Source organism: Carya illinoinensis, chromosome 7 (assembly GCF_018687715.1).
Source record: "Carya illinoinensis cultivar Pawnee chromosome 7, C.illinoinensisPawnee_v1, whole genome shotgun sequence".
Classification (NCBI taxonomy): domain Eukaryota; kingdom Viridiplantae; phylum Streptophyta; class Magnoliopsida; order Fagales; family Juglandaceae; genus Carya; species Carya illinoinensis.
Genome location: NC_056758.1, coordinates 8,086,736 through 8,097,605, shown reverse-complemented (window position 1 = coordinate 8,097,605; position 10,870 = coordinate 8,086,736). Strand labels below are relative to the sequence as shown.

Genomic DNA, 10,870 nt, shown 5'->3' with positions numbered 1-10,870 from the left:
TATTATTGTTTTATTGGAAGCCGCCCATAAAGCTTCTTCGTAAGTTAAGTTGAAACGCCCTTCAAAATTTCTACTAGGGGCTTAGGGCTAAGAATTTTTCTTTTTTAATTAAGCTTTGTGCAAGTTTTGGGCGTGCAAGCTTACAGGTACCTAGGGAAAGGCTTGTTCTGAAATTGCACACCCTAGGACTTCTCTACTTGCACCCACTTGGATGGACGGCTTGCCTATTCAGCCCGAACTTTCTTCTTTGTCGTTTTATGGAATAGCACTAAAATAATGGTCTTTATATTTTGTTCATGAAGAATTGTAAAAGTTCTGGATGCTGCTTCCCTCTCTTTCATTGCAAAAGCCATAAGGCATTGAGAGACAAGTCCATAGGCTCGAAAAGATGTCATTTTAATCCATCTTCAACTCCATAAATCTAATTTATAATAGATGAATTAGATAGAATGGGAGATGGGAGGTGGATAAGGTGTCACCTATATTGACGTAAAAAACATGAAGTCATCAACAATTAAAACTTATTCCAATCAACTTATAATCCATGAAAGTAGACAAAAAGATATCCGACTTTGTAATCTAAAAGAATTGCTCATATATATTGGCCCCATTTTGAAGTAAAGTTTAGAAATTGCTTAATTCGGATCCAGAAACGGTTTAATCTCATATTATTATTATAATTTTCTTAAATTTTTACATAAAATATAATAAGTAATTCAATTTTTTTAAATTACAAAACAATAATAATATTAAAAAATAATATTTTATTCAACTTTCATATAAAATTATTACTTCATATAAAATTATTACTTCTCATCTCGCTATTCAAACTACATCTTATTCTTCCAATTTTTAATAAAAACAAAAGGAAAAATCTCAAAATAGAATGTGTAAATGGCTTGTTTACACCCTCCAATTAGAGGTTGACAATTCAGTTTATTATAGATGTACTCGCCCACGTAGGATTATACCAGAATTTTATAAAAAAATATTTAAATTAAAAAAAAAAAGAGACCCCAGATTTGAAAAATCTAAGTTGTATAAAATTTATCGACACGACTTTTTAAAATTATTTAAACTTATGTTACCATTTACAACTTATGTTACTAAATTGACGATCAGTTTAACATAAGAACGAACGATATAACTCAATCAGAGCAAATTTCTTGCTTCCTAAATTATATGTCTTATTATTTTTCTAATTTAATTGTATAATTTTCTAAGCATGACCTTTTTGGATCACTAATTTTAATAAATTAAATACAAAAAAAATAAAAATAAATAGTTATAAAAGTAAAAACTAGAATTGTTTCAAACCTCTAAATTCTAAATTGTATAGTATTTATTGACACGAACTTTCAAATTATTTTAGGAGGTTTGGTAAATATGTTTCATCTCAAAATTCTCATATTAATTAAAAATTCTCATCTCATCATTACTATTTTCTCAAATTCTCATACAAAATATAATAAATAATTTAATTTTTTCAAATTTCAATACAATTTTTTCAAATCTTAAAAAATAATAATACTATAAATAATATTTTAAACTTTTATCTCAAACTCAAAATCCTAATCAGTCTCATTTAACACGAAAATGAATAACGAGGCTTGACAACAAAAAGCTCTTCTCGAAATTTATGAATGATACAAATATTCACCGGCCAATGATTTTTCATACTGTACCCCCATTAATTCTGACCATAGCTCCTGTACAAGAGCCGATTTGGATAGAATTTTTTATTTTAGATAAAAATTTAAAATATTATTTTTAATTTAAAATTTTAAAAAATTAAATTAAAATTTAAAAAAATTAAATTATTTATTATATTTTATATAAAATTTTAAAAAAATTATTATAATTAAATAAAAATTTTATGTCATATCTCACTCATTAAACCCGCCCTTAATAGTCAAACTGATACTGACAGCTCAGCTAAAGGTTCTCTTTTCCTTTGTTGTCGAAGAGTGGGAATCCAGCGTGCGAGGCAAGTTTCAATTCCAATTTTCTACTGTCAAATTTCTTATCTTTGACTAAAGTGCAAGCTCACCAACTTCCAAATATGATTCAATTATCCCATAATTGCCACCACTGATATCACAAAGCACCATTCTCTCCCTCTCTGTAAGATTTGAGAAAAGTGGGAAAACATGAGTGAGGTGAATCACCAAAGGATCAAAACCAATGGAATATGGATACACATAGCAGAGCTAGGGACAGGGCCACTAGTGCTCCTTCTTCATGGATTCCCAGAAATTTGGTATTCATGGCGCCATCAAATTACCTTTTTGGCCAAACATGGTTATCATGTGGTGGCTCCTGACTTGAGAGGTTATGGTGACTCTGATTGCCCTCTCAGTCACAATTCCTACACGGTAATACATCTTGTGGGTGACCTCATAGGACTTCTTGACCATTTTGGTGAACAACAGGTAACATCTATATGCATGCTTGTGTAATTCTATGTTAATTAGTAATACCCTTTTCTTGATTTTTGTTGATTTTATGAAATGAAAAAGGCATTTGTGGTGGGACATGACTGGGGAGCAGTTGTTGGGTGGCATCTGAGCTTGTTTAGGCCTGACAGGGTCAAGGGGCTAGTTGCTCTTTCTGCTCCATACTTCCAAAGTTCTTCAAGTTCTGCAATTGTTGAACATTTCAGAAAAATGTTCGGAGATGGGTGCTACATCTGTCAGTTTCAGGTACTATGATTGTATTTACATCTGTTGCATCCTTGTATTGAGACATTTTAGGTTGCTGTATTGATGGGTTTAGTTGATTAGGAACCAGGAAGAGCAGAAAGAGCTTTCGCAAGGTATGATTATTTGACAGTGATGAAGAAGTTTCTATGCCTAACTAAGACAGACTACCTGGTAGCTCCTCTGGGGATGGAGATCGTTGATTATATGGAGACACCATCGGTGTTGCCAAAATGGATTACTGAAGAGGAACTCCAGGTCTATGCAGACAAGTTCCAGGAATCTGGCTTCACTGGTCCTCTCAATTATTATCGTGCTTCGAACCTGTAAGTCCAGAAAAACCACCTTCTCACTTCTTAATTTCAGTACCCGCACCACGGCACCAGGCCCACCGGCCCCGCCTGGGAAAAGTAGGCTTTAGCGACCTACTGCCAGACGGAGACCGGTGGATGCTGGCTGGGGCACTGCCCCCACCCGGGTTTCAGTTTCACCCACACATCGGGTATTTTATATATATATATATATATATATTATATTACATAAATACATATATTAAAAATAAAAAAAATGAAACCATGTCAACTTTGTTTGAGAGTAAAACTTCAACCCCGGCTCAACCCACTTCTCTCTCTCTCCCCCCGATACAATGGTGGGCAAATGGCCCATGAGCCAATCAGGGCTGGCTCAATAGGAATGGGCTAAGGCTGAAATTTTTATTGGAACCCTTTTTATTTTAGAAAGTAAAATTAAATATAATTATTTTAATTTTTATTTACAAATAATTCCAATAGTTTTTCAGGTAAAGTTACCGTTTAAGATTTTATACGACCTTTTTAACTAATAATCGACTTAATTTTTATTAAAAAATCTCTGATTTAGAGAGAATTTTATCAAATATAGTTTAACAAGACGTGTTTTAGACTCTTAAGAGTCGTTTGGGAACACAACTACTTTTAAGTATTCTCAAATTTAAAATTTTCTCTCTTATTTCTCAAAACTAAACAAAACATATTAGCTTAAATTATTTCACTACTATTCACATATATTCTTAGCATATAAACAAGCCCTAAAAGTAATTATAATTACAATTGTCAATAAAGTTCTATAAATAACTTACACATTTGGAAAAAAGTAGGCCCTTACATTTTTAAAGATCATACTAAATTTTTTATCAACACTCAAAAATTAAATTTTGCTATTTATAATTTTTACATTATATATTAAACTAATAATAACAAAAGAAAAGTATATTCTTAGAAAAATAATACTTGAAATAATTATTATGCAGGATATTTTTAAAATTAATAATGACACAATATCTATTTAATACTTTTGATATTATCTTATTAAATTAATTAATTTTTTAATTAAATATTTTTTTTTAAAATAATTATACTTTAGACTTTTTTTTAAAGGAGCCTCTTCTTCCAACGAGGCTTTAGGCAATTGCCTAATTCGCCATAGGGAAGAGCCAGCCCTGAAGCCAATCCACTCGCCCGACACCCAGGCAAGGTTACATGCCCATGTGGGACGATCCTGGGACCAAACTCGGCCTCTCGCCCATGCCCATAAGGGTGGGTGGTTGGGGTGGCCGACTGCCCTCCCAACAACAGCAGGCCTACCTTTTTCTTTGGATGTTCTTTCTACTGCTGCAATTAGAAATTGATCAAGTCCAATATAGATCATCTCCAAGATAGAAGGAAACTGTATTAATGATATGTGACGGCCTCTTTTGCTCGAAAATACAACATTGACTACATTAAATATTGTATGGCTCACATGACGTACCTATCTCTTTCTTTGATATTACACCATCCAATTTGATTAGACGATAGGAAAAGATCTCTATTCGGACCACGCCATCTAAACCTTAATATTGAATGCTTACAAATTGCACTGGAATGAAGAAATAAATCATCTTAAACTTGCTAAGTTAGGACTGGTCAAGTCTGCGTAAATTTATATGTAGACATATATTAGTTTATGTCAATATTAGAGGCAGCATGGGATTGACCACACAAACTGACTTTAACGCTATGATTAACAAAACCATTACTCTGGTTTTACGTGGTATCATGAAAATGTCACAGGAACTGCGAGCTTCTGGCAACATGGCATGGATCAAAGATTACCGTTCCAACAAAATTCATAGTAGGTGATAAAGATATCGGTTTCGAATCCATTGGTACAAGGGAATATGTGACAGGGGATGCTTTCAAGAGACTTGTCCCTAACCTCGATGTTGTTATTCTTGACGGTCACCATTTTATACAACAGGAGAAAGCTCAAGAAGTCAATGACGAAATTTTGTCATTCCTTTACAAAATCGCTATGGATTAATAGATTAAATAATTTTATTTCAAAGTTTTTAAACTACACACCATCCACAGCATAATTTGATTAGATTGTTTTGTATTCAAACTAGAGTTTTTGCAGTAGGTAGACGATATAAGTCAAGCTATACACCACTCATCCTATTTTCATCATACTAAATAAGATATGACACATCATCACTATTGAATGATAAAAAAATATGTAATAAATAATTATTCAATGATGATAAATGTGTCACATTCTACTTATTATTATAAAACAAAAATTGGATGAAAATGAAATAATAGTATGGTGTATAAAATTTTTCAGACGGGTATATATAAAATCCAATACTTCATCCTCTCTTTAACCCCCCCCCCCCCCCCCCCCCCAAAAAAAAAAGACAGCAATTGCACTTGTATTCAACCTATGTTTTTGTTTTCTTTTATTTAAAGAGTATGCACAAAAGAAAGCCATGCATATGCAGACGTATATTAAAATAAATATGATTTACGATTATATGACAAGTCATTCATCAGTCAAATTTAGGCATGACAAAAAGTCTTTCCCACGCATTTATGCATCCCTCATTCTGAAATCTCTATTGAGGATAAGGGACCTCCACGCAACGGTGGATACAAATTTCTTTTGGCTGAATAGACATCAGATAAAATCAAATTCAGAAACAAACATCAATCAAATACGCTTAACTCTAGAATGCGAATCCTATGTGAGCGCGGCCACATCACCAAGCCCCAAAGTCAAGACTAGAATGCTTTAAGACCTTGCTCTAGAGCCCGAAAGCCTTCGATCTAATCAATCAAGGACAATGATACACCACCAACTATATTACAACCCATTTACTACTCATGTGTATTTCAAATTTTTTTATTTTTATATCATTTTCTTTTAAGTATTTTTTTAACATCCTTAATCATTAAGAAAAAATTTAAAAAAAATATAATTTTATTAATACTCACTTCCTTAATCATTAAGTAAAATAAAAAATTAAAAAAAAAATCAAATACAAAAATAGTTGTAGATAAGCTGTAGTTGAGTAGTAATAATATCATTTTCCATCGAAATAATACATCAACTTGGCGTAGATGCTGGGCAACATCCATAATCAAAATCACAGATTTTGGAGTAAAAAGCCGAAAACACATACTTCGAGAGGCTGCAATGTACAGCACTGTTTAAAAGATGTACTAAAAAAGGATTAAAACGTTAAACACACCATCCAGTCACATCCACCTCCATTCAATCTTTTAGGCCTCCTCTCATTCAGTTGTGTCAAGTTGCAAAGGTTTATTGCTGGCCTCAGCCATCGGATATATATGCAAGGAACAGCTCTAAAAAGGTCCATGAAATGAACGTATCCATCCTAAATCACCAATTCCAAGACAGGTGAAAAGAGTCTTTAAGAAAGTTCAACCGGAAATGCATGTTAGGAACAATAGAATGCAACTTGCTCGATTTTTTTTTTTTCCACGGGTCAGAAATTTAGCAAAGCAGATATGAAGAAATTCAAGTGTGGTACATGAGTATCTGCAATCCTCCATCTTGACAATCTGTATCATAAAGCCTCACACTTTGCGGTCTTCATCCTCTTCTCCCGCATAACCTAAACCAAAAATTAAAACTGAATTTAAGGTCTTGAAATTGCCAAGCAAGATATATGTTGTGTAACACTGTTGCCTTGAAACATTAGCCGGTTATGGGAATGTTTGTGTATGTGTTGCCACTTGACACATGACAAGTAATATGTTTCCAAATTAAAACGAAAATGTAGACCATTAGTGCATCTTAACAAATCAATGTGCACCTTAATCAGACTCTGATTGCTCAAATTCCATTCACTTCCTTTTAGCCCAATAGACTTAGTGCCTAAAACATTTTTAAACAACTTCCGATCAAAATTTTTTTATAGAACTATCATGTACATTCATTTTACTAGACATCCCTCCTCTAATTTCTCTATATTCATGAGCCCTAACATGCCGGACAAAAAAGAAGGCAGGAAAAATTGATTCATACAACTTTTGGTCACATACATATGGAAAACAATATTTTTCTTCAGATGGGAAAAATACGACGATCACAGCCAAGCCCAATTGACTTACATTTCTTTCTATCATACAACTTCATTAATAAAATCATTGCCCATTGCACCTCAGTAACGCAGACTCCCCTATTGATTATAATGATTCACTCAGTCCTAAACGCCAAAACCAAAAGCCACTGCCAACTTGCAAAAAAATAAAAAAAAAAGCAACCTGCAGCCTCCATTGTAGAGTTTTGTTTCCATTAAATGCTAATATCTTATTAACAAGATTTCTATTTCCAATATTAGATCTCACTTCTAATTTAACAAATTCTTTCTCCTGATTTATGATTATTCAAACTATATTCCACTTGGAAGAGTACAGAAGAAGGTTTTTACAATTATCAATTTGATCTTCCTATACTCTTTCCTCAGATAATTCCAATTTTGTCATGCTTATGATATTCCATATTTTGCTCATCAAATTTGTAGCACCCAGCTTCTACACAGAAAAATATAAGCACGAAGAGCAGAAACAACCTTTTTCACTAGAGTGTGCCATAGGCGTCTAGCTACACCTACAAAATGGCATGGTGCGGTGCTATAATTGAAGATTAACCATGCCAAAGCCCCCATTAAGGATAAACTATCTTACAATCGTTTAATTCCAGGAAAAGAACACCTTCCCATATATTGGTTGATCATATCAGCTGTACAAGCGAAACACATTGATTAAGCAACACTAAACAAGTAAAACAAAAGACTATCCCTTCCAGCCAGCTACAAGTGTACAAATCAACCTCACTACACACCCGCCCCCATACTCGTCTACAACTCTTTCGGACAGTAATAAGTAAGGAATTTCTCTTAGCACCATTGAAGTGGGTGAGTGCGCCAGACCCTCAGGGGACAAATGAAACATAGATTACAACCAAAATATATTCAGAAACAACACCTTCAGAACAACTCATCATGATCAATTTAATCATATTGACATTACAATTATACAGCATAAAAAACTTCAATGCAAAAGTAATACCGGAAATAAAATCAAAATTGGATAAAAGTCCAAGAGTGCATTACCTCATTCCATCGAAACTTTGGCGCCGATCTCCTTTAACTTCGCAATAATCTTCTCGGCCTCGTCCTTGGTCACCCCCTTTTTCAACAGGGTCGGCGCCTTCTCCACCAAATCCTTCGCCTCCTTCAACCCCAAATCGGTAAACGTCCTCACCTCCTTAATCACCTTGATCTTCGCCGCGGCATCGAACCCTTCGAGCTTCACATCGAACACCGTCTTCTCTGTCTTCTCCTCCGCCTTCGGCGCCGCACCACCCTTTCCCGCCGCGCCCTTTAAAGCCCCAGGCACCATCCCGGGCATCATCACCATCATCGTCGGCATCTCAGTGACGCCCAACTTATCGCGCAGAACCTCCACGAGGTCCGAAACTTCGAGCAGCGTGAGGCCCATGAGCTCGTCGACGATCTCCGAGACCCTCTCAGACGGGGACGATTTCGACTTTTGTACAGAAGATGTGTACCCACGCTTAGAATTCAACAAACAGGAGGATCGAGAAGATGAGGTTTTGGATTGGATTAGGGCCATGACATTAGGGTTAGTAGTTGGAGGGAAATTGGGGATAGGGTTTTGGCGAAATGATTTTTGAATATGGGAAATGAATCGTATATACCTCATTTTTCTGGAAATTTAAGAGTCTGGGTAATAGCGATAGGAATTATGTGAGCATTGGTTGCCGGTGAATTAGCTCCGAACTGCACCCATGGCTTTGAAAGTTCACGGAGGCATAAAACCCTCTGGGAGATGCCCCTAAAGTTTTGTAGACATTACTCGTTTATGTGTCTTTTTTTTTCCTCAAAGAATCCCTGTATTTTCAAATTAAATAATTTGCGGGCCGCACTGCAGCCACCGATATCGTGTCTATGGGGTCCGATAACTGTATATTATTTTCTTAATTTTTGTATTTTTTATATATATTTTTTAATATTAAAAATTTTATATATAATTATTTTTATATATTCATTTACGTACTCTATTAATATGATTAACTGTCTTATTTTTTTAGTATAAAGTAATTTATTTGACTAATCATATTAATAGAGTATATAAAGAATATATAAAAATGACTATATGCAATATAACTCAATATTAAAAATAATAATTATTTTCTTAATTATTAAATAAAAAAATAAGAAATACAATCGGTCAAGATTTTCGGTCCATTTTTGGTTCAAGAAGCATTTTCCATAATTAAAATTTCATCTTTAGCAGTCGGAATATAAGTATTCTTGTTGTCCTAAAAGGTCGAGTATAGATGTAGCATTACTTTAAAAATAATAATAAATTTCTTTTTCAAAGCATTGCATAAATGATTTGTAAAGATTAATGTTACATATAGTAGTAAAGGGCGTAAGCGCCACCTAATTGTTTTGAAAAAGAGTGAAGTCTCCTATTAAACAATTAATTTTTTTCATGTGATTTCTTATTTACTCGTTTTTTTAAAAAAATTGTACAATATTTATATATTCTACAATTGTAAATATCATTTATCTTGTTTTCAAAGAAGAGTTATACTACACCTAACGAGGGTTTAGCTCCAGGATGGGTCCTGAAAAGGCCAAACCCTCTATTTTTTTTTCATAGATCTTTTTTATATTCTTAAACATTAAAAAAAATTACAAGATTATTAAAAAATACTTTCTTAACCACTTAAAAAAAGTGTCAAAACTTGACTTTCGGCACATCTATCATTCTATTTATAAATGCATTATTAAAAGTAAGGATGGTGCTACTTCCACAGAGGGAGTCCACCAAAACCTCAATGGAATAAACAAATTTGTTTTTATCTCTTTTTGGTTTTTTTAAAATTCATTAAAAAAGTTTTAAATAATAGAAATTAGAAATTCATTAAAAGAATAATTACTTAACTATAAGTAAAAAATAAAAAAATAAAAAAAAGTAAAACGTTAGCGGTGGCCACCATATGTGCACCAAGCAATTCCCTAAAGGAGCATGCTACTTTACCATTTGAGTAGCACCGTTTCATTTCAATGTTAGTTACTTTTTAATTTTTTTTTTTACATTTTTTAATATATTTAAATAATTTTAAAAAATAAAAATATATCAACATACTTAAAATTACTTATTTAATTATTAAATAATTTTTTTTTTAACCAACAGTCAATTAGAGCAGTTAACTTGACGGTGCTTGATTTAACTTGCCTAGATTGTCAAATCGATGAGAGAGATAGGACTGACAGTTTTCCCTGCTTCCTACCATGTTTATCTAACCAAATCAGACGGGGGGCTTTTGTAGAAGCTTTTTGTTGGGCACGTAGAGTTGATATGGAGAAGATAAAAACGTGGAGAGTTGCTTGAGATAAGTGGCCGGCAGTATCTCCGGATGGCATTTGCATGATAGCTGGGTAACTTTTTGTCGTTTCTTCTTCTAGCAAGAGCATGGATAAATTGCAACCTTCATGAAAATTTTGCTAAAATTGCTACCGATAGTATGGCAGCAATGGAAACTTTTGATGATCTGTACGAACATCTCTCTCAAGAAAGTTTGAATAATTTTCCCCTATAGTTTTAATGATTGATGCATGCTTCTCTTCGTTTTTAGTAGATCAAGCCCATAAATACTAGATAAATTTTACACAGAAATCTTATACCACATATCTCCACCTAATGAATATGTGATTCATCATATTTGCCATTCTATCTTAATGCTTAAGTATGTGTTTTGTTAACATCGTATTCCGCACACCTTTGGGTCAGGCTCTCAGCAACTTGGGT

At 33.5% G+C, this 10,870-nt stretch overlaps 2 protein-coding genes across 2 annotated transcripts; one reads left to right on the top strand and one right to left on the bottom strand.

Moving 5' to 3' along the window:
* The first annotated feature begins 1,997 nt into the window (after positions 1-1,997).
* On the top strand, positions 1,998-5,075 carry LOC122315126 (epoxide hydrolase A-like). Its single transcript, XM_043130895.1, has 4 exons — positions 1,998-2,432; positions 2,520-2,702; positions 2,784-3,025; positions 4,790-5,075. Exons 1-4 carry the CDS (start codon positions 2,151-2,153, stop codon positions 5,037-5,039), a joined length of 957 nt encoding a protein of 318 aa, XP_042986829.1. The 5' UTR covers positions 1,998-2,150; the 3' UTR covers positions 5,040-5,075.
* Positions 5,076-6,267: 1,192 nt separating this feature from the next.
* Positions 6,268-8,931, bottom strand: LOC122317278 (50S ribosomal protein L7/L12). The gene is made up of 2 exons (XM_043134270.1): positions 8,140-8,931; positions 6,268-6,636 (listed from the first exon to the last, which is right to left on the bottom strand). Exon 1 carries the CDS (start codon positions 8,750-8,752, stop codon positions 8,141-8,143), a length of 612 nt encoding a protein of 203 aa, XP_042990204.1. The 5' UTR covers positions 8,753-8,931; the 3' UTR covers positions 6,268-6,636; position 8,140.
* Positions 8,932-10,870: the final 1,939 nt, after the last annotated feature.

Excerpts from the sequence above, each read along its gene's own strand:
- LOC122315126 (XM_043130895.1), top strand. The coding sequence starts at position 2,151 with ATGAGTGAGGTGAATCACCAAAGGATCAAAACCAATGGAATATGGATA. Across the intron at positions 2,703-2,783 it reads GCTACATCTGTCAGTTTCAG|GAACCAGGAAGAGCAGAAAG; the intron begins GTACTATGATTG and ends TTAGTTGATTAG. Across the intron at positions 3,026-4,789 it reads TATTATCGTGCTTCGAACCT|GAACTGCGAGCTTCTGGCAA; the intron begins GTAAGTCCAGAA and ends AAAATGTCACAG.
- LOC122317278 (XM_043134270.1), bottom strand. The coding sequence starts at position 8,752 with ATGAGGTATATACGATTCATTTCCCATATTCAAAAATCATTTCGCCAA.